The sequence below is a fragment of the Oryx dammah genome, unplaced genomic scaffold (genome assembly GCF_014754425.2).
Source record: "Oryx dammah isolate SB20612 unplaced genomic scaffold, SCBI_Odam_1.1 HiC_scaffold_5, whole genome shotgun sequence".
Lineage (NCBI taxonomy): Eukaryota > Metazoa > Chordata > Mammalia > Artiodactyla > Bovidae > Oryx > Oryx dammah.
In genome coordinates this window covers 74,905,696-74,929,827 of record NW_024070189.1, presented here as the reverse complement: position 1 = coordinate 74,929,827, position 24,132 = coordinate 74,905,696, and the positions used below count along the sequence as shown (strand labels likewise).

Below are 24,132 nucleotides of genomic sequence, written 5' to 3'. Positions count from 1 at the left end.
TTAAGTCTAGCTAAGTTTAGACAGCATATTAAAAAGCAGAGGCATTACTTTGCCAACAAAGGTCCGTCTAGTCAAGGCTATGATTTTTCCAGTAGTCATGTATGGATGTGAGAGTTGGACTATAAAGAAAGCTGAACGCAGAAGAACTGATGCTTTTGAACGGTGGTGTTGGAGAAGACTCTTGAGAGTCCCTTGGACTGCAAGGAGATCCAACCAGTCCATCTTAAAGGAAATCAGTCCTGAATATTCATTGGAAGGACTGATTTTGAAGCTGAAACTCCAATACTTTGGCCACCTGATGCGGAGAACTGACTCATCTGAAAAGACCCTGATGCTGGGAAAGATTGAGGGCAGGAAGAGAAGGGGACGACAGAGGATGAGATGGCTGGATGGCATCACTGACACAATGGACATGGGTTTGGGTGGACTCCAGGAGTTGGTGATGGACAGGGAGGCCTGGTGTACTGCAGTTCATGGGGTCGCAGAGTAGGACACGACTGAGCGACTGAACTGAACTGAACTGAACTGAAATTTACAAAGAACCAGAACCAAAAAATTAAGTAGAATCCAGAGTTTCTGTACTAGATTGTCTAAAAATGTCCAGTTTTCAACCAAAGCTTACTGAACATGCAAAGTAACAGGAAAGTGTGACCCACATACAGGGAGAACAATAGAAAATTGTTCTTTGAATGGATCAAGATTTTGGATTTAGTAGAAAAATAAAATATTTGAAGTTAACTCTTATAGTAAATTCAGAGAACTAAAGGAAAAAAAAATACAGTGGCCATGATGCAACAGAGATTCTCAGTAGAGGGATAGAAATTGTTTTTAGAAGTCTGTGCAAATTGTCAGGGTAGGTTTGTCATTTGTAACAAATGTACCACTCTGACTGGGGATGTTGTTAATGGGGAGGCTATGCATGTGTTGGGACAAGCGGTGTATAGAAAAGCTCTGTACATTCTTGTCAATTTTTCTGTGCATCTAAAGCTGCTCTAGAAAACGTCTTAAAGATGTGTATGATTTATTTGTCTATGTAAATGTGTTACTTGGCAGCTCAGTTTAAAAAAAGGTGTGTTAATATGTATATAACAAATTTATCATTTTAACCTTTTATAAGTGTATGGTTCAGTGGCATTAAATACATTCATAATGTTGTATAACCATCACTGCTTATCTCTACCCAAAACTTTTTATCATCCCCAGTATAAAATCTGTACCTGTTAAATAATATTTTCTCATCCCCTTCTCCCCCAGGCCTTGCTAACCTCTATTCTATTAATACTGTTTCTGAGAATTACCTACACTAGATCCTTCGTATAATCATACAATATTTGTTTTCTGACATTTCACTAAGAATAGTGCTTTCAGGTTCCATCAGAATTTCATTTTTATGACTGAATTGTATGTATGCATGCATGCATGCAGAGTTGCTTTGGTTGTGTCCAACTCTTTGCGACCCTATGGACTGTAGCCCACTAGGCTTCTCTGTCCATGGGATTTCACAGGCAGGAATACTGGAGTGGGTTGCCATGACCTCCTCCAGGGCATCTTCACGACCCAGGCTTCGAACCTGACTCTCACATCTGGATTGGCAGGCGGGTTCTTTACCACTAGTGCCACCTGGGAAACCCTGAATTGTATGTATATGCCATTTTAATTTATCCGTTATCCATTCTTTTGTTGATGGATACTTGTGTTTCTTTTTGGCTACTGTGAATAGTGTTACCGTGAACATTGGTATACAAATATCAAATCTAGTTTCTGCTTTTCATTCTTTTGGATGTATACCTAGGAATGGAATTGCTGGCTCTTAGGGTAGTTTTTTGTGTTTAACTTTTTGAGGAATTGCCAAACTGTTTTCCATAGCAGTTTCAACTATTTTACATTTCTATTGGCAATGCACAAAGGTTTTACTTTCCACAATACTGAAGGTACCTGAGTAGTTAACAAACAAAGCATATATATCATGCTTAATATACTTGAAATTGAATCTTTAATACAAACCCTCAAAGGGAAGAAATCACTAAAAAAAAAAATTTAGCAGTTAACATTGCTTTAGCAAAACATAGATTCTTTAAAAATGTATTTACTGAGGTATAGTTGACATATAACCTTATATTAATTTCAGGTGTACTAGAGCATAATGATTTGATATTTATATATAATGCAAAATGATATCCCAATAGGTCCAGTTAACATCTGTCACCTTAATATAGTTACAGAAGAATTTTTTCTCTTGTGATGAGAGCTGTTGACTCTACTCTCTTCAGTTGCTCAGTCGTGTCCTACTCTTGGCAATCCATGGACTGCAGCCCACCAGGCCTCCCTGTCCATCACCAACTCCTGGAGTTTACCCAAACTCATGTCCATTGAGTCGGTGATGCCATCCAGCCATCCCATCCTCTGTTGTCTCCTTCTCCTCCCACCTTCAATCTTTCCCAGCATCAGGTCTCTTCCAAAGAGTCAGTTCTTCACATCAGGTGGTCTACTCTCTTAGCAACTTTCAAATATGCAGTTTATCACTGAAAGTTTGTACCTTTTGACCCTCTTTATCCATTTTTGTGACTCTCCTTGATAAATAATGAATTCTTTGGAAGGAGAATCTAATGTAGTGTAAGATGTAAAAATTTTACAGTGACAATGATGACTCATTATTATTTTCTTTTGGAGTATAAGAGTTGGAATTTGGCTACTGATTGATTTAATTTTAAGTTAAAAATAATTTTAGACTTAAAGGTTGTAACAATAGCACAGAGAGTTCCTGTATACTTTTTTTGTTGATAGTTTCCCTGCTTTGGTTTTGTTTTTGTTTCTCTTGCCTGAGGAGACTTATCCAAAAACAATATATAGTGCTAAGATAAATGTCAAAGCATACAGGCTGTTTTCTTGTAGGGTTTTTATGGTTTCAGGTTTTACATTTAAGCCTTTAAATGTAAATTTAAGGGTTTGAATTTGAATTCATTTTTGTATATAGTGTAAGAAAGTAGTTCAGTTTGATTCTTTTGCATGTAGCTGTCCAGGTTTCTCAGTACTGTTATTGAAGAGGCTGTCTTTGCCCAACTGTATATTATTGCCTTCTTGTCATAGACTAATATATAAATGTTGGTTTATTTCTGGGCTCTCTATCCTGTTCCATTGATGTGTGTCTGTTTTTGTCCTGGTACCATACGATTTTGATGACTGTAGCTTTGTAGTGTACTTTGAAATCAGGAAGCATGATACCTCCAGGATTTTTTTTTTCCTCAAGATTGTTTGATTTTCAGAGTCTTTTGTGCTGCTATACAAATTTTAGAATTATTTGTTCTAGTTCTGTGAAAAATATGATAATATTTGGATAGGGATTGCATTAAATCTGTAAATTACCTTGGGTAGTAGGGTCATTTTAACAGTACTGATTCTTTTAATCTGTAGTATATTTTTCCATTTGTTTGTGTCATCTTCAGTTTCTTTCATCAGTGTCCTCTAGTTTTCAGTGTATGGATTTTTCACTTCTTGGTTAGATTTATTCCTTGGCATTTTATTCTTTTTGATGCAACTGTGAATTGATTTTTTTTTCTGAATTTTTTCTAATGGTTTCTAATGGTTCATTGGTAGTGTATAGAAATGCAACAGATTTCTTTGTATTAATTTTATATCCTGCAACATAATGAATTCATTTATTCTGATAGGTTTTATGGTGGTGTCTTTAGGATTTCATATATAGTGTCAGGTCGTCTGTAAACAGGGACAGTTTAACTTTTTCCTTTATGATTTGCATACCTTTTATTTCTTCTTATTGTTTGGTTGCTGTGGCTAGGACCTTCAGTACTCTCCTGAATAAAAGTGGTGGGAATGGGCATCCTTGTCTTGTTCCTGATATTGGACAAAATATTTTTTACTGTTGAATATGATGTTGGCTGTAGGTGTTTTGTATATGACCTTTATTAGGTTGAGATACATTCTCTGTGTATCTGCTTTCTTGAGAGTTTTTTATCATAAATTGATGATGAATTTTGTCAAAAGCTTTTTCTGGATCTGAGATGATCATATGGTTTTTATTCTTAAGTTTGTTAATATGGTCTGTCACACTGATTGATTTGTGGGTTATTGAACCATTTTTTGTTTCTGAGCTAAGTTCTACTTGGTCATAGTATATGTTTCTTTTAATGTAAAGCAGAATTTTGTTGGTTAAAATTTTGTTGAGGATTTTTGCATCTATGTTCATTAGTAATATCGGTCTGTAATTTTTTTACTTATTGTGTCTTTGTCTGGTTTTGGTATCAGGGTAAATCTGGCCTCGTATAGTAAGTTTGGAAGCATTCCTTTTTCTTCAAATCTTTGAAATAATTTGAGAAGCATTGGTGTTAAGTCTAACTATTTGGTAGAATTTACCTGTCAAGGTGTTTGGTCCTTGACTTTTGTTTGTGGGGATTTTTTATTACTGATTGTATTTTGATGTTATTAATTAATTAGCCTGTTGATGTCTTTTATTTCTTTCTGATTCAGTCTTGGGAGATTGTGCATCTCTAGAAATCTTTCCATTTCTTCTAGGTTGACCATGTTATTGGTGTGTATAGTATTATATTGGTATTCATAGTCATCTCTTATGAGTCTTTGTATTTCTATAGTGTTGGTTGTTACTTCTCTTTCATTTCTGATTTTCTTTTCTTTCTTTTTGGCTGTGCCATGCAGTTTATGGAATCTTCCCTGGTCAGGGATTGGACCCAGCCCACTGCATTGAAAGCCTGGAATCCTAGCCACTAGGCCACCAGGGAAGTCCCTGATTTTATTTATTTGGATCTGCTTATTTTTTGATGAGTCTGGCTGAAGGTTTATCACTTTTGTTCATCATTTCTTTTTGAAAAATAATTTTATTTATTTATTTTTGGCTGGGCTGGGTTTTCGCTGCTGTGAGGGCTTTAGTTGTTGCAAGCAGGGGCTGCTCTCCAGTTGCGGTGCGTGGGCTTCCATTGCGGTGGCCTATCTTGTTGAGGAGCACAGGCTCTAGGGCATGTGGGCTCAGTGGTTGCGGTTTCCGGTCTCTAGAGCACAGGCTCAATAGTTGTGGCGCATGGTCTTGTCACTCCGTGGCGTGTGGTATCTTCCTGGATCAGGGATTGAACCTGTGTCTCCTGCATTGACAGGTGGGTTCTTTACTGAGCCACCAGGGAAGCCCAGTTTTGTTTATCTTTTCTAAGAACCAGTCTTAGTTTCACTAGTCTTAGTTTCATTCATCTTTTCTTTTTTCTTAAAATTTTTTATTTCATTTATAGTTGACCCCTGAATAGCTTCACAGATCAGCTTTGACTCCTTGCTTGTCAGGATGGTCATTCATGCTGTTCCTTTTTGTTGGCCATTGGCTAAGGAACATAGAATTATGCCCCTCATGGACCTGGAGGCTTGCTTTGACTAACCATGTGGGTAGTCTTTGTTCATTCAGTTATTATTAAGACAGTATCCAGTAAAGGGACATAGAAAAATGAGTAAGAAATTGTTTCCTCTAGAATTCATAGTGAATTGAGTATGAGAAAACATGTCTATGTAATTAATATTTAAGACAAATTATGAAAGTATAAAATAAGAATTTGCAAAGAGTGATTTACTTTATTAAGGTTTTTTTGTTTTATTTCTATATAAGAAGACAGAGTAAATAATAAGATAACTGACTGTAGATGTTTACTTGATGATAAGATTCTCAGTGTTAATCTGCCATTTTGTCATTGAAGCTCTAGTAGAAGCTTTATATAGCTGTTATATATAATTATATCTCTGGACACAGGCTTTTGTTTTCCAAGCATCTGGCTCATTTGAAGGCTTCTTTAATTATAATAACACTAACATTTTTCTTAAAGATCCTGAAGTAGGAACAAACTTATCTCTAGGCCAGTGATCCCTAAATTGTTTTGAATACATACCACAGTTGATTAAAATACTTAAGATGTAATTCTAATAGGTATACATATTTATCTCTGATAATACATGTTGATCATATACTAATGTATGACTTGCATCATAAAAAATAGAAAAACATAGATAAAAGGAAGAAAGTATGATGAAACAAACTGTTTAAAAATGTCCTGCTTCCCTGGTGGCTCAGAGGGTAAAGCGTCTGCCTGCAATGCAAGAGACCTGGGTTCAGGAAGATCCCCTGGAGAAGGAAATGGCACCCCACTCCAGTACTCTTGCCTGGAAAAGCCCATGGACAGAGAAGCCTGGTAGACTACAGTCCATGGGATCGCAAAGAGTCAGACACAACTGAGCGATTGCTTGCTTGCTTGCTGATTGTGATAGAGCCCTACTCTTATTATTTAGTATTTTTGGGACATAATATATACTTATAGTAAGGTTCATGATAATAAGTTACTGATAGTAAGATGTGATTTCACAGTTCAAGTGTCTTTATAATTTCTCCTTTCTAAAGTTATTGTCATATCTGAGATTTATTAGCTCTAATGAAGAGTTTGAAGTAGCAGTAAGGAAGAAACACCTCTGCCATACACTTATTGTTTGTTTGTGATTATGTAGATAGAATTTCTTCAGTATAGACTCTTTCCTGTGGATGTAGTTTCCTGTGGATGCTATTGTTAGCACTTCATGTTATGAAACTCCTTTTTTATTAGGATACTGCATATCCTGACACATTACCATGTGTTTTACCATCCCACAGAGGGCGTGTTATTCTATATACTAAATATTAGTAATGCTTAATTATAAATAGAAGTGATAATATTACCTTTTTGCACCTGCTTGGGATAATTTACTCACTTTGGAAATCACTGCTCTAGGCATGCTTAGGTCAATATGTCTCATCTAAAGATATTTATTCTCTTTAGAGAGTTACTTCCTCTCCCGAAACAATGACTTATTTTTCTGAGCCTGTTGTTCCTCTACTTCAGAAGGCATTTATAAAATAAAATAATGTAGTGATAGAAATGGTTTTGGGGGTTATGAAAATATGGTTTACTACACTTGAAGCTGTTAGACATGGTTGAGATTGCTTCTCTTTATAAGATGAAATTTTATTGTGATATTAATAATGAAAAGTTGTTCCTTCTTTCGCTGGTTATATTAAGTATAGTTTCAGAAATGTAAAACCTAGAGTTTATTTACAAATTATTTGTTTCTTTAAAATGACAATAGAGGGCACTGTGGCATTTAGTTTTTTCACAGTCTTTTAAAATTGGAAAGTTGTTGCTATTTTTAATGTGTGATGCAGTGTATCTGTTAACTGATCTATTGAAGAGTGATAAAACTCTTTGTTCTTTGCTTTTTCTTTCTGTGGAACTATAAAATTTTTGTTGAGTACTGGGAAATTTGAGGTGCGGTATCTTTCTGGGTTCTACATTTGCTTTACTTTAGTGGGTAAAAGAAATTCTTTTTAAATTAATGATTTTTGTAAATCTGTTCACTAATCTTTAAACTTTGCCTCTGTGAGATTTTCTTGATTAAAATTAGTACTGTGAGAAAAATAGCTCTTGGTAAATATTGTTAGAGATTTAATGAAACTTTTAAATATTAATTAATATTTAAGCTTTTGAAAGTTGTTTTTGTAGGTTTTAGCATCTGTAGTCATATTTATTTGCCTATAGGCTATCAAAGATAGCATACAAGAGTGACAGCTTACCCTTGTGTTACATCATTCACTTCAGAAGCTAGTCAGTCCGTCTGACAGGAGGTGTGTGTATTTATTCATAAAACCTTAATGAGAAAAGAAGAAAAAGCATGCTTCATAAAATTTCTTTAAGGAAATTATTTGAAAACCCCATTTATGTATTAAGAGTTGATAAACACTTATTGGGTTGTATAGATAACCAATAAATGTCTATTGGGTTGTGTAGCTAACACCTGGTGACAGAAAACAGTATTTATAATACATTTGCAATGCATTGTAAATGTAGAAGAGTTAAAAATCTTAGCTGTTACTTTGGTCATTCTGTTATAAGTTAGTTTAAAATAGTCATAAAAGACTACATTTTATTACATTTGCCTGTGATTCAGTGGTTATTTCCCAGAACTTTCTTGGTGTTTCATTGCCAGTTCTATGAAAAAGGAAATTGAAAACCTCTGACACAGACAAGATCAGGTAGCAAGACAACGATATTGTCAGTGAGATATCTTAATAGCTGTTTTCCAAACCTATACCCAATCTACCAGTATATTTATCTGATATTAATTGTTCTTCCTGAGATCTATGTAAATTCTAGAAGTATGCTTGATTGTTTATTTCTCCACACCTTCTCCAGCATTTATTTCTATTCTTTTTGGCAGTAGCCATTCTAACAGGTGTGAGGTGATATCTCATTGTGCTTTTGGCTTGCATTTCACTGATGAATAATGATGTAAAGCATTTTTTCATGTACCTGTTGGCCATCTGTATGTCTTCTTTAGAAAAATGTCTATTCAGATCTTATATCCATTTTTCAATCGGATTGTTTGTTTCTGTTCTTGAGTTGTATGAGTGCTTTATATATTTTGCATGTTAGCCCCCTATGAGATATATGATTTGCAAATATTTTCTTCTAGTGTCTTGGTTGTCATTTCATTTTATTGATAGTTTCTGTTGCTAGGCAGAAACTTTTAATTTAATATAGTCCCACTTGTTTATTTTTGTTTTTGCTTTTGTTGTCAGGTTAAAAATATCATTACCAAGATGTAAGTCAAAGAGCTTACTGTCTATATTTTTCTTCTAGTGGTTTTATGGTTTCCAGCCTTACATTCAGATCTTTAGTTCATTTTGAGTTGATTTCTGTATATGGTTCAGTTTCATTTATTTTAATGTCCAACTTTCCTAACACCATTTAGAACAGAATGTCATTTCCCCAGTGTATATTCTTGGCATTTTTGTTGTTAATTAATTCACCATATATGCATGGGTTTATTTCTAGGCTCTGTGTTCTGTTTTGTTGATCTATGTGTGGTTTTATGCCAGTACAATACTGTTTAAATACTAGTGCTTTGTTAGTATAGTTTGAAATCAGGGATCATGATGCCTCAAGCTTTATTCATCATTCTCAAGATTCTTTGGCTATTTGGTTTAATGGTTCCACAAATTTTAGGAATTTTTGTCCTATTCTTGTAAAAAATGTCATTGGAAGTTTGATAGGGTTACATTGAATCTGTAGTTGTTGATATTCAGTTGCCCACTCATGTCTGACTGTGATCCCATGGACTGTAGGAAGCCAGGCCTCCCAATCCCTTATCATCTCCTGAAGTTTGCCCAAGTTCATGTCCATTGCATTGGTGATGCCATACAGCCATCTCATCCTCTGACACCCTCTTCTCCTTATGCCCTCAATCTTTCCCAGCATCAGAGACTTTTCCAATGAGTTGGCTATTTGCATCAGGTGACCAAAATACTTGAAGCTTCAGCATCAATCCTTCCAGTGAATATTCAGGGTTGATTTACATTAAGATTGACTGATTTGATCTCCTTGCTGTGCAAGGGACTCTCAGGCGTCTTCTCCAGTGCCATAGTTCAAAGGCATCAATTCTTTGGCACGCTACCTTCTAGTTTATGGGCCAGCTCTCACAACTGTACGTGACCACTGGGAAGATGGCAACCTTGTATATGGACCTTTGTTGGCAGAGTGATGTCTCTGCTTTTCACTGTGTAGGTTTGTCATAGCTTTCCTGCTGAGAAGCAGTTGTCTTCTGATTTTGCAGACTCCATCCGCAGTGATTTTCAGACTCAAGAAGAGGAAATCTGTCACTACTTCCACGTTTTCCTCTTTTGTTTGCCATGAAGTAATGGGATGAGATGCCATAATCTTTGTTTTTTCAATATTTAGTTTCAAGCTGGCTTTTTCACTCTTCTCCTTCACTCTCATCAAGAGGTTCTTTAGTTCCTCTCTCTTTCTGCCATTAGAATGGTATCTGTATATCTGAGGTTGTTGATGTTTCTCCTGTCTATCTCAATTCCAGCTTGTAACTCACCCAGCCTGGCATTTCTCATGATGTGCTGAGTGTATAGGTTAAATAAACAGGATGGCAACAGACAGCCCTGTTGTACGCCTTTCTCAATCCAGTTGTTCCATACAGTGTTCTAACTGTTGCTTCTTGACCCACATACAGGTTTTCTCAGGAGACAGGTAATATGGTCTATCTCTTTAAGAGCTTTCCACAGTTTGTTATGATCCACACAGTCAAAGACTTTAGCGTAGTTGATGAAACAGAAGTAGATGTTTTTCTGGAATTCCCTTGCTTTCTCTGTGATCCAGTGAATGTTGACAATTGACCTCTCATTCCTCTGCATTTTCTAAATCCAGCTTGGATGTCTGGAAGTTCTTGGTTTGCATAATGCTGAAGCCTAGCATGCAAGATTTTAAGCATGACTTTACTAGCATGGGAGATGAGTGTAGTTGTCTCATGTTCTGAACATTCTTTAGGGCTGCTCTTCTTGGGAACTGGGATGAGGATTGACCTTTTCCAGTCCTGTGGCCACTGCTGGGTCTTCCAGATTTGCTGACATTTTGAGTGAAACACTTTGATGGCATCATCTTTTAGAGTTTTGAATAGCTCTACTGGAATTCCATCACATCTACTAGCTTTATTGACAGCAGTGCTTCCTAAGGCTCAATTGACTTCATACTCCAGAATGTCTGGGTCTGGGTGGCTGACCATACCATCATTCTTATCCAGTTCATTAAGGTCTTTTTTTGGTACAGTTCTTCCATGGATTCTTTACATCTCTTCTTGGTCTCTTGTCCTTCTACTAGGTCTCTACTGTTTCTGTTCTTTATTGTGCCCATCTTTGGGTGAAATGTTCCCTTGATATTTCATATTTTCCTAAAGCAGGCTCTACTATTTCCCCTTCTGTTGTTTTCCTCTGTTTTTATGCATTGTTCATTGAAGAAGACCTTCTTGTCTCTCCTTGCTGTTCTTTGGAACTCTGCATTTAGTTGGGTGCACCTTTCCCTTTCTACCTTGCTTTTCACTTCTCTTTGTTCTTCAGCTACTTGTAAAGCCTCCTCAGATGACCACTTTGCCTTCTTGCTTTTCTTTTTCTTTGGGATGGTTTTGTTTGCTGACTCCTGTACAATATTATGGACCTCTGTCCATAGTTCTTCAGGCACACTGTTCACTATATCTAATCTCTTGAATCTATTTGCCACCTCCACTGCATATTCATAAGGGATTTGATTTAAGTTGTACCTGGCTGGCCTAGTGGTTTTCCCCAATTTCTTTAGTTTTAAGTCTGAATTTTGCTATGAGAAGCTGATGATCTGAGCCACAGTCAGCTCCAAGTCTTGTTTTTGCTGATTGTATACAGCTTCTCCATCTTTGGCTACGAAGAAGGGAATCAATTTGATTTCAGTGTTGACCATTTGGTGATGTCCATGTGTAAAGTTGTTTCTTGTGTTGTTGAAAAAAGGGTGTTTGCTATGACTAGTCCATTCTCTTAGCAGAATTCAGTTAGCCTTTAGCCTTTGCCCTGCTTTATACTCCAAGACTGAACTTGCCTGTTACTCCAGGTATCTGTTGACTTTCCACTTTTGCATTACAATCCCCAGTGATGAGTAAAACATCTTTTTTTGGTATTAGTTCTAGGAGGTCTTATAAGTCTTCATAGAATTGATCAACTTCAGCGTCTTTGGAATCAGTGGTAGGGGCATAGACTTGAATTACTGTAATGTTGAATTGCTTGCCTTGGAAGTGAACCGAGATCATTCTGTCATTTTTGAGATTGTATCCAAGTACTGCATTTCAGACTCTTTTGTTGATTATGAGGGCTACTCCATTTCTTGTATGGGATTCTTGCCCACAGCGGTAGATATAATGGTCATCTAAATTAAATTCTCCCATTCCCATCCATTTTAGTTCACTGATTCCTAAGATGTTGATGTTTGTTCTTACCATCTCCTGCTTGACCAAGTCCAATTTACCTTGATTCTTGGACCTAACATTCCGGGTCCCTATGCAATACTGTTCTTTGCAGCATCAGATTTTGCTTTCATCACCAGACACATCCACAGCTGAGCTCCACTTCCTCTTTGGCCCAGCTGCTTCATTTTTTCTGGGGCTGTTAGTTGTCCTCTGTTCTTCCCCAGTAGCATGTTGGATACCTTCCAACCTGGGGACTCACCTTTCAGTGTCATTTTTTTTTTTAATACAGTTCATAAGATTCTCACAGCAAATCTACTGGGGTGGTTTGCTGTTCCTTCCTCCAGTGGATCAGGTTTTGTCAGAACTCTCTACTATAACCCGTCTGTCTTGGGTGGCCCTGCATTACTGTTCAGTTGCTCTGTTGTGTCCGACTCTTTATGGCCCCATGGACTGTAGCACACCAGGGTTCCCTGTCCTTCACCAACTCCTGGAGATTACTAAAGCTCATGTCCATTGAGTCAGTGATGCCATCCAACCATCTTATCCTCTGTCGTCCCTCTCCTGTCTTCAGTCCTTCCCAGCATCAGGGTCTTTTCTAATGAATCGACTCTTCTCATAAGGTGGCCAAAGTATCGGAGCTTCAGTTTCAGCATCAGTCCTTGCAATGAATATTCAGGGTTGATTTTCTCTAGGATTGACTGGTTTGATCTCCTTGCTGTCCAAGGGACTCTTAAGAGTTTTTTCCAACACCACAGTTCAAAAGCATCAATTCTTCGGTGTATGGCTCATAGCTTCATTGAATTATGCAGGCCCCTTTGCCATGACAAGGCAGTGATCTGTAGTATGGACACTTAAAAAATATTAATTGTTCCAATACATGAGTATGGAGTATCTTTCCATTTATTTGTGTGTTCTTCATTTTCTTTCATTAATTAATGTCTTGTAGCTTTCAACATACAGGTCTTTCACCTCCTTGGTTAAGTTTATTCCTAGGCATTTTATTCTTTCGGAAAAGGATTTTAAAATTAGGAGAGCAGTTATTCCACACTTACCAGTAGTTTGGTAAGAAATGGTTTAACATTTGGATAGCTAGTCACCAGCGTAGTACATACAGACAATTGTAGAGTAGGAAAGTGTGAGAAGAATAGCTGCTAATAATAAATAAGCACACATTCTTATTGTAAAGTAACGTGCTAAATATAAAGTTAATCATCTGAAATACAAAATGTTTTAAAGAGCTATAGTTTTATTAGCTTGAGGTAATTAGAATTAGGTTAATAAAGGGGGCATGCTTTAAAATAAACAGGTAATGATATTTTATGAGCATGTTAAAGCATAAGCCAGAACAATTAGGTTTAGCTTAAATCACAGTTACAGGGTTTATATATAAAGTGCTTAACTGTTTTTTTGTTGTTGTTGTTGCTGTTGTTTAGTAAATATTTTCTTCAGTATATATTTTTGCCTCCTGTATGCTGTTGCTTACAAGAAAGATCACAGTTCAGTTCAGCTGCTCAGTCGTGTCCGACTCTTTGCGACCCCATGAATCGCAGCACACCAGGCTTCCCTGTCCATCACCATGTGAGAGTTGGACTGTGAAGAAAGCTGAGCTCTGAAGAATTGATGCTTTTGAACTGTGGTGTTGGAAAAGACTCTTGAGAGTCCCTTGGACTGCAAGGAGATCCTACTAGTCCATTCTAAAAAGGGAGAAAGATCACAAATGATAACAAAGGAAGATCTGAGGAAATTCTTGGCTATCCAGTGGCTAGAACTTGGTGCTTTCACTGTCAACACACAGGGGAGCTACGATCCCACAGTTGTGTGTTATGCCCAGAATAAAGCAACAAAAATGTCAGTCTTCCTTTGAGCAGGAAAGTCTTCCTCTGACACTCTGAATTTCATTTATAATGCAAACTAATTGTCTTAGTACTAGAGAGGAAGTGAAGGAGAGATTAGTATTTGATATGTAAGAAAATGAAGGGATAGGATAAGAAATTGTGTAGGAGAAGGGTATTCCAAGGTCGAGGTAAGAGGGAATGCAAAGGTATTTGCTTATGTATGCAACAGTATATATTGAAAGCTTACTATGCTAGTTGCTGGAATATAAAAGTGAAAAAAGTAGGTCAAGTCAAGTCCTTGCCCTTAGGGAGCTTACTTTGTAGAAAAGGAAACCCACCTTAACAAAACATGATGTCAAATAATGGTAAAATGCCTCTTTCTTGGGCTTCCTTGGTGGCTCAGATGATCTGCCTGCAATGTGGGAGACCTGGGTTCAGTCCCTGGGTTGGGAAGATCCCGTGGAGTAGGATATGGCAACCCATTCCAGTATTCTTGCCTGGGAGAATCCCCATGGACAGAGGAGCCTGGTGGGGTGTAGACCATGGGGTTCCAAAGAATTGGACATGACTGAGTGACTAAGCACATGGCTCAGCCTCTTTCTTACTAATCACACCCTAACATTCTTTTTTCATTGCATTTTTATATTTTTTAAAATAACAACTTTATTTAGATATTAGTCACAGACCATGGTGTTTATCATATTAAAGTATATAATGTAGAGTTTTTTTTTTTGTTATATTAGCAAAGTTGTGTAGACACCACCAGTATTACAGTGATTTTAGCAGTTTTTCGTTGAATGTCTCTTCAGCATCTTTCTCTTAAGCTGCCTTCTTCCTTTTGTATTGCATCCTTCCTATTAGCTTCCACTAATTATCAGCTGATCATTCTGGAGAATTGCCTAGCAGTCCAGTTAAATTTGGGGAGGGGTAGTTTCTGAGGTTTTGACTGCAGATGTGCTCTTCTGAGCTGTTTCTCTGGTTCTTTCTGATGACTAGCTGGCCTGTTATTTAGCTTGTTGCTCTTAACTAAGAAGAGTTTTTGTTTTGAGAGCACTCTTGGGCTTGAATTTCTCATACTCCATTTCAAATAAAATAATTTACTTTAGGGAGAGCTTTAGAGCTCTTTTTTCTTACATAGCTTGACTCTCCTGGGCAGTTCCTGGGCACAGGGCTGGGCAGTAGCCACTGACTTGCTGCTTCTGGTGTAGCAGCTTCTTGTACTTCTATCCTACAAGTGATTTGGGGTGAGGGCAGTTGGGGTCCCAACATCTTCAGCCTCCTGCACAGTCGTAAAGCTTCTGTGTTGTAAAGTGAAGGCTGGGTGGAGGAAGGGAGCCTCTTGTCTTCTTGGCCACACTCACTAGGAATTTATTTTCTTCAATTTGGAATTGGAGATGACATATGGTAAGTCTTGACTGAAAGCTGAGAGGAAGCTCTGCTCTCTTGGCCACACTTACCTGGAGAGGACTTTCTATCAATCTGAACCAGGGCAAGGTAGTAAATGGGTTATAACTCAAATGCCACAAACTATCCTAATACCAAATTTTCCTGTAAATTTTCTTGAGTAATTTTTTTTAATTCAAATATACCCTTAGGATAATTTCTAGAGTCTTTAAGTGGTTCTTTTTAAAAATAGTATTAGTCAGTTTTGCCTCTTTCCCTGGAGAGTGGGTGCCTGATGCAGCTTTCCTTATTATCCTGGGAGTGCAACTCTCCAAACTACTTAATTCTAAATCTTCCTAAAGACCAAGCATATCTTCCTAGTAAAGAAATTACTATCCCAGTTTGCTGCCGCCCCCATGAACAGAGGTTTTGGTCAGACATGAAATCCAGAGCTATCAATAACCAGAGCAGTTCTTTGCACTATCCTGTCATACTAAGGACTTTTATAATTATATATATATGTGTGTGTGTGTGTGTGTATGTATGTATGTATGTATGTATATATGTATGTTTGTATATATATGTATATTTGTATATATATGTATGTATGTACGTCATGAGTTAAAGATGTTATTGTTCAGTCGAATCAGACTCTTTCTGACCCTAGCATGCCAGAACTGGGGGTCTGCAGCATGCCAGGCTTCCCAGTCCTTCACTATTTCCTGGGTTTGCTCAAACTCATGTCCATTGAGTGGATGATGCCATCCAACCACCTTATCCTCTGTCGCCCCCTTCTTCTCCTGCCCTCAGTCTTTGGTAGCATGAGAGTCTTTTCTAATGGGTCGACTCTTCTCATCAGGTGGCCAAAGTATTGGAGCTTCAGCTTAAGCATCAGTCCTTCTAGTGACTATTCAGGGTTGATTTCCTTTAGGATTGACTGGTTTGATCTCCTTGCAGCCCAAGGGACTATCAAGAGTCCTCTCCAACACCACAATTTGAAAGCATCAGTTCTTTGGTGCTCAGTCTTTGTTATGGTCCAACTCTAACATCTATACATGACTACTGAAAAAAACCATAGCTTTGACTATATGGATCTTTGTTGGCAAAGTGATGTCTCTACTTTTTAATACTGTGTCTAGGTTTGTCAAACTACCACACAATTGCACTCATCTCACATGCTAGCAAAGCTATGCTCAAAATTCTCCAAGCCAGGCTTCAATAGTATGTGAACCAAGAACTTCCAGATGTTCAAGCTGGATTTAGAAAAGGCAGAGGAACCAGATATCAAATTGCCAACATTGGTTGGATCATTGAAAAAGCAAGAGAGTTCCAGAAAAACATCTGCTTCTGCTTTATTGGCTATGTCAAAGCCTTTGACTGTGTGGATCACAACAAACTATGGAAAAATTTTAAAAACATGGGACTACCAGACCACTTTACCTGCCTCCTGAGAAATCTGTATGCAGGTCAAGAAGCAACAATTTAGAACTGGACATGGAACGACAGACTGATTCCAAATTGGGAAAGCAGTACATCAAGGCTATATATTGTCACCCTGCTTATTTAACTTATATGCAGAGTACATCATGTGAAATGCTGGGCTGGGTGAAGTGCAAGCTGGAATCAAGCTGCGTCCCCTTCTCCTCCTGCCTTCAGTCTTTCCCAGCATCAGGGTCTTTTCCAGTGAATCAGTTTTCCACATCAGATGTCCAAAGTATTGGAGTTTCAACTTCAGCATCAGTCAACTCTTCCAATGAATACTCAGGACTGATTTCCTTTAGGATTGACTGGTTGGATCTCCTTGCAGTTCAAGGGACTCTCAAGAGTCTTCTCCAACACCACTGTTCAAAAGCATCAATTCTTCGGTGTTCAACTTTCTTTATTTTCCAACTCTCACATCCATACTTAACTACTGGAAAAACCATAGCTTTGACTAGACGGACCTTTGTTGGAAAGGTAATGTCTTTCCTTTTTAATATGCTGTCTAAGTTGGTCATAGCTTTTCTTCCAAGGAGCGAGCATCTTTTAATTTCATGTGTGCAGTCACCATCTGCAGTGTTTTTGGAGTCCCCCAAAATAAAGTCTGTCACTGTTTCCTTCTCGCGCCCCCACTCCCATCTATTTGCCATGAAGTGATGGGAGCGGATGCCATGATCTTAGTTTTTTGAATGTTCAGTTTTAAGCCAGCTTTTTCACTTTCTTCTTTCACCTTCATCAAGAGGCTCTTTAATTCCTCTTCACTTTTTGCAGTTTGGGTGGTATCATGTGCATGTCTGAGGTTATTGATATTTCTCTTGGCAATCCTGATTCCAGCTTGTAATCACAAGCTGGAAAGATGTTATTAACAAGAGTTGATTTTGCCAATTTTCTGCTACTCACAGAAGTCTATGGCTTTCACTCATCTTGTTTTCTTGATTGGATTTTTCAGTTCTTTGGCTCTACTGATATGTGGATTTTCCTACATAAGATATATGGTAGTTTTTTTTTTTACATTCTTTCATATTCTTAGAACCATATAGTTTATAAATATGTCAGTTGATTTGCAGTTAAGTTCTGATTTTTAAAAAATGGCTTCATCTGATCTTTTTCTTATTTTTGGCTGTACTGAGTCTTTGTTGCTGTGCTTGGACTTCCTTTATTTACAGAGAGTTAGGGCTCCTCTTTGTTGTGGTGCATGGGCTTTTCATTTTGGTGGCTTCTTTTGTTCCTAGAGCACAGGCTCTAGGGTGCACGGGCTTCAGTAGTTGCAGATGGTGGACCCTAACATGTGCAGGCTCAGTAGTTGTAGCGTGTGGGCTTTAGCTGCTCCTCAGCATGTGGAATATTCACAGCCTAGAGGCTGAACCCATGTCCCCTGCACTGGCAGGCAGAGTCCTATCCACCTGAAGTGGAAGGGTCCTATCCACCTGCGGAAGTCCTTTCATCTGATCTTAAATTACATTTTATAAAATAATGTTATTGACATTTGGTCATGCATTGCGGTCGTATGCAGTTTAATGCAAAAAAAAATTCAGAAACTTAAACTTTTATCTCTTCATATATTTTCTTAGGTCCTTTGTCCTTTCTTAGGTCTTCTCCTTCTGGGACCCCTATAATGTGAATATTGGTGTGTTTAATGTTGTCCCAGAGGTCGCTTATGCTGTCTTCACTTCTTTTCCTTCTTTTTCCTATGTTTTGCAGCAGTGATTTCCACCATTCTTCTTCCAGATCACTTATCTGTTCTTCTGCCTCAGGTATTCTGTTATTGATTCCCTCTCGTGTATTGTTCATCTCTGTTTGTTTGTTCTTTAGTTCTTGGACTTTGGTAAAGGTTACTTTACTTGCATCTTCTCCATTCTTTTTCCAACATCTTGGGTCATCTTCACTGTCATTATTCTGAATTCTTTTTCTGGAAGGTTGCCTGTCTCCATATAATTTAGTTGATTTTCTTGGAATTTATCTTGTTCCTTTGTCTGGATCATAATCCTATGAATTTTTATTTTGATTAGCTTTCTGTGATTGTGTCTTTTGTTCTGGAGGCTCTGGGATTGTAGTTCTTCTTGCTTCTTCTGTCTGACCCCTGTGGATTAGGCTAAGAGGCTTATGTAAGCATCCTGATGGGGTAGTCTCCAGAAACTTAAACTTTTAAAACTCGAATATATCTCATCCACTGTCTCCTTTCATTGAATGGGCAGTCCTTTCTAATTGTAGCCAGTGATTTGTTTGTCACTGAAAGTGAAAATGAAGTTGCTCAGTTGTGTCCAACTCTGTGTGACCCTATGGACTGTAGCCCGCCAGGCTCCTCCATCCGTGGGATTTTCCAGGCAAGAATACTGGATTTGGGTTTCCATTTTCTTCTCCAAGGGATCTTCCTGACCCAGGGATCGAACTCTGGTCTCCTGCATTGCAGGCAGACTCTTTACCGTCTGAGCCACCAGGGAAGCCCCTGTTTATCACTATATAGTTCCATAAGTCACTGCTCCTGTGTTTGCTCATGTTTACTCTTCTTGTGACCACTGAGAAACTCTCTGTTCCTAGAAATTTGCTCACATTTCTAAGAGGGACACACTGAGTCATTTCAGATGTCATTGGAAAACAAGTGTATTGATTTCCTTGGGTTAATCATTCACTCTTGGTTCAGTAGTGAAGAGGGGAAGTGAGGTCACATTGTACAATACGTTTATACCTCTGCCTCAAATATTATTTAGATAATTTCTTCACCAGGAGCAAAGTTTTAACAGTTTCTTGCAAAGTGAGGTGGTAGATACAATCGAACCAATTTACTCACACTGTGTGTTTTATTAATATACATATTTTTTACCTCAGGCTATAACTCAACATAAGTAAAATTGAGGAAACAGTAGGTAGCGATCAATTTTCTAGTAGTAAGTATGCTGTTGGGAATTCTCTTTAAAATATAACATTCACTTGTATACTGTTATAATGCTATGTGACATCTGCCTGTAATAGTGATTTATTGTGAACATTTGCTTCCATCATATTGTATCTGGCTGCTTGATTAATTTCATGTTATAAACACACATATTTAATACAGGATGTAATGATAAACTACCCATGTATATTCCTTCAGTACCTTTGGAAGGACACACAAGAAACTAATCATTGGTTGCCTTTAGGGAAGGGAATGCACTAGACTGGAGAACTGAGATGGGAAGTGTACCCTTTTATTCCGTCCGAATTTTGTAATAAGTGCTACTGAAACAAGTAAGGCACTAAAAAGTAAGGAAAATGAAAGCAACAGAGAAAACAATAACGAAAGGGAAAATAAATGGGTATGATACATGCTCTGAGGATGTCATTCTAGCCAAATATTCTTTGGTGGTCCCTGTTTGGGTTTCTTCTCACAATTGGTAAGTTCTCCATGTTGACTGATGGCTAAGTTCGATTAGCAGTCTTCTAGGTGGTGATTATATTCCAGTATTTTATTATCACTTTGTTCCTTCCAACTGCAGAAGATTCAGATTAGTTGCCAGGTTTCTGTTTGACATGAGATCTGTTCTTGATTTGGAATGCAAGTTAGTAGAAGTATTGCTTCATGAATAAAAAGACCATAGTGGTGACTTATGACTCTTCTTCCACTGAAGATAATTAAGGCAAGATTTTTTGAGATACTTTGATCTACTATGGATGGTAAAAAATTTACCTGAGTCTTATTTTTCAAATTCTTATATTGAAAATATGTTTGATTAAATTCTTTCTTAATATCACTTTAAAAGAATTCAGCTTTAGCAAATCTATATAATTAAGTGTGATTATGTTCAAATTTTACGTTATTGTTATATAATTTTATTTTAAACATACTACAGTTTTTCTTTTCTATTTTGTCCTTTAGCCGGCCTCAGAAAGTGTGTTTGTGCCCATTTCTACCAGCGCATCCTCTACACATCTCTACCTACTTGTATATAATTCAGCATCCAGCAGAGGTGAGTAAGGTGTTGTGAAATACACAGTGTCAGGTAGGATATTAGTACACAAGAGGATGCATGCAGGTGAACATACTCATCCCTTTCAGCTTTTCAGCATTTAAAAAAATAAACTGATATGCTTTATAGACAGATAAAATATATTTCGTAAAATGGTACTATTTCATAAAAACTGTGTTACTGAATGGTAGAGAGAAACTTAGAATTCCAATGAATTTATATGGAGAAAAAAATGAAATTTTGTGAGTTGACTCAAGAAATTATTGCTTTAAAAATTTTGATCTTCGCTTTTGTTCTTTGATGTCTTTCCTTGTTAAGGTAGAAGTTATTTTCAGCACTTCAGTGTTATAAAATGAATGTGTAAGTTTTTTACTTCTTTAAGTGAATAGAACAAATGTGTATATTTTACATGTATTTATGAAAATAAAAATATATAAAATATGTGTATATGTTGTATATAAAAACTTTTTAGTTAATGGTTTCATATATTGGGGAGGATTATGCATGTAGTAGTGTGTATGTAACTCAAATGCAGTAGTGAAGAGAGGAGGGAAGGATATCATAGATAATCAGAAATTGACATCAGTACCAAAGTCTTTGATGTGTGATACAGGTACAAAAATGAGTTTAGTGTAAACTGAAGTTAAAACTCTTCCAGGCTTTGAAGGAGGAATAATTTTTTTTTTGTATTTCTGAAGTATTAATATACAGACTTTAATAAAGACATTAAAGGATATTAATCTGTCACTTTCCTTTTCCAAATGATAAAATAATTACTTTTATTGTGAATTGTTAGATGTTTCATTTGCTGGGCAACCTTTTTTTTTTTTCTCCAGTGTTAACAGCATGCTTTTGTTAGGATTGTGACACTTTTATCACTAGCATTATATTACTGCATTTAAACTTATAACCCGGTGTAGCTCAAATTTACATAAAATGATAGCTTATTGGCCATAACAGTTTTGACTAAAGCTTGACTTTTGCTGACAAGTGTTGTTTTCATTTCATAATACACATAGTATGGGGCATTTTCATTTTTATTTGGTTCCAGACATAAGATGGATTTTAAACTGGAGGTTTTTCATTGATTTGCGGCAGTTTTAATGTTTTCATATCTTATTCCTTGTTTTCTTCATTCCTGCCTTTCCCCCCCTTCCTTTTCTTCATCCCTATCTCTATTCTTCACTTCCTTCCTTCTTTCATGGTTAATCCACACTTTAGATGATCCATTCATAATTGTATGTGCTGCAAATGTATTTCATGTATGTACAAGTCCATCTGTATTGCTTTTCTTTATCACTCAAGGAACTTTACAATCTTAATTTAACTCAGTCATACTGGGCTGCCTTGTGCTTAATCTCAGCATACAGTTTTCAGTCACAGAACAGGTCAGTTTGATGAGTTCCCCTAAAAACTGATTGAAAACCAGGCTCTAGGAAGGGGCTTTGAGGAAAGAAGACTTGATGGAATGGATGAAATGGTGTTTATTATGGTGGAGCATTTCAAAGAGTATGGACATGCATATAGAAAATTACTTAAGGATAGAAAGAAAAGAGTTACCTCAAAAATAACAAAAAAAAAAAAAAACCTTTACAGAAAAGAAAGGTTATGTTAAATAGCTTGGCTTTTTGTGAACTATATATATATATATACACACACACACACACACACATATAGCCATTAATGATGTAAATACTGTTTATTGATTTCACTAAAAATGCTAGAAGATGTAAGGGTAAGCAGTGATGTAAGAAAGCTAAATCTTCATTTATTATGAGAGGTTTTAGTTATAGAGTGAGTAAGGCTCAGGAGTTTAAATTCTTCACAGCTCTGTAAACTCTGTAACCCTGGGAAAGATAACCTCTTTGTGCCTCAGTTTTGTCATTAATGAAATGGATGTAATAAAAATATACTATGTTACTGGTTTATGGTGAATGGTCGGTGTTTAGTCACTCAGTCGTATCTGACTCTTTGCGACCACATGGACTGCAGCCCGCCAGGCTCCACTGTCCATAGGGATTCTGCAGGCAAGAATACTGGAGTGGGAAGCCTTTCCCTTCTCCAGGGGTCTTCCCAACCCAGGGATCAGACCCAGGTCTCCTGCATTGCAGGCAGATTCTTTACCAGCTGAGCCACCAGGGAAGCCCAAGAGTACTGAAGGCAGTAGCCTCTCCCTTCTCCAGTGGATCTTCCTGACCCAGGAATCGAATCAGGGTCTCCCGCATTGCAGGCGGATTCTTTACCAACTGAGGGTCTGAAGGAAGTGTGAGGATAGAGGGAAGGTATGAGGGAAGAGTCTTATGGTGAGTAGTAAATGAATAATACATGAAATGCACTTAGAATTACATTAAGGTTACCTAATATGATGGTAATAATTGACAGTTTGTATGTAATATCTAAAATTGATAAGAAATAGCAAGGCACATATAGAAATATGGACATAACTATTGGAAGAAATAGCTGGAGAAGTTAAAGCAATTGCCTCTGGGAAGTAGTATTGGGGATTGTATCTGGGAACAGTTTAAATCTTTTGGCACTGTTTGACGCTCATACATGTGTTACTTTGACAGACGTTTGGAAGGTGGTTTACTTATGTGTCAGAGTCTCAGAAGTGCGGGGAAGGAGGGAAGGAGACAGTGTGAGACACTGGAAATGGTCCTGGAGCCCCCTTGCCCGCCTCCTGCAGCCCCCCACCAGGGGAGCTGCCCCAGAGTGCTCTTGCCAGGCTGCTTCAAGCGCCAGACTGCTGCATGTTCTTTTAGTGAAAATCCCAGCAAATTCTGACTCTCCTGTTTCTGTTTGAATTTTTTATTAGGTAGATCAGTGTAACTACTCTCAGCATGTTTAAATTTACCTTTTTCATATTATTTTAATTAATACTTCCTAGATTTAGAGGTTAAAGAAGTAAACACAGAATGTTCCTGAGAGAGTAACTAACTGTGTGTATGTGTTTGTTGAATACCATTACTACAATACTTTTTGTTTCTGTGCAAAAATAAATAATGTAATTATACATTTATTTTTAATTACTTTAATACATTCATGTATAATTTTATTGTTTTATGTATTAATTTGCTAAATAACTGACATTCCTAAAGGAAGGTAAGTAATATTTGATAATCCTTTAGGACATTGTCACTTTTTTACAGACACGAAAGTAGTCAAATTATTTACTCTGAGGATGTATATACACGCAAGATTAAGTAAACTGGTAAAGATAACATTGGAGTCTATGTGCATGGGTGCTCAGTTGGCTTAGTTGTGTCTGACTCTTTTGCGATCCCATGGACTGTATGTAGCCTGCCAGTCCATGGGATTCTCTAGGGCTCTGTCACTTATTTCATTAAGCATGACATTCCAGTTGGGCCAGTGGAAAAAAGCCAGGCAGTGACTGAGCACTGTAGGCCAGAATAACCAAGATAAGTATGAGGCTAAGACACAATAGCTAATCACCTGCAACAGTTGGACTGTGAAGAAAGCTGAGCACCCAAGAATTGATGCTTTTGAACTGTGGTGTTGGAGAAGACTCTTGAGAGTCCCTTGGACTGCAAGGAGATCCAACCAGTCCCTTCTGAAGGAGATCAGCCCTGGGTATTCTTTGGAAGGACTGATGCTAAAGCTGAAACTCCAATACTTTGGCCACCTCATGCAAAGAGTTGACTCATTGGAAAAGACTCTGATGCTGGGAG

At 37.4% G+C, this 24,132-nt stretch overlaps 1 protein-coding gene across 1 annotated transcript in view; it reads left to right on the top strand.

The window, feature by feature from the left end:
• The window catches only part of DTWD2 (DTW domain containing 2), a 75,961-nt gene that overhangs the window by 13,137 nt on the left and 38,692 nt on the right, over positions 1-24,132 (top strand). The window contains exon 2 of the mRNA XM_040241686.1: positions 20,353-20,443. Within this exon, the coding sequence (XP_040097620.1) occupies positions 20,353-20,443 (91 nt within the window). The remainder of the gene's footprint in view (positions 1-20,352; positions 20,444-24,132) is intronic.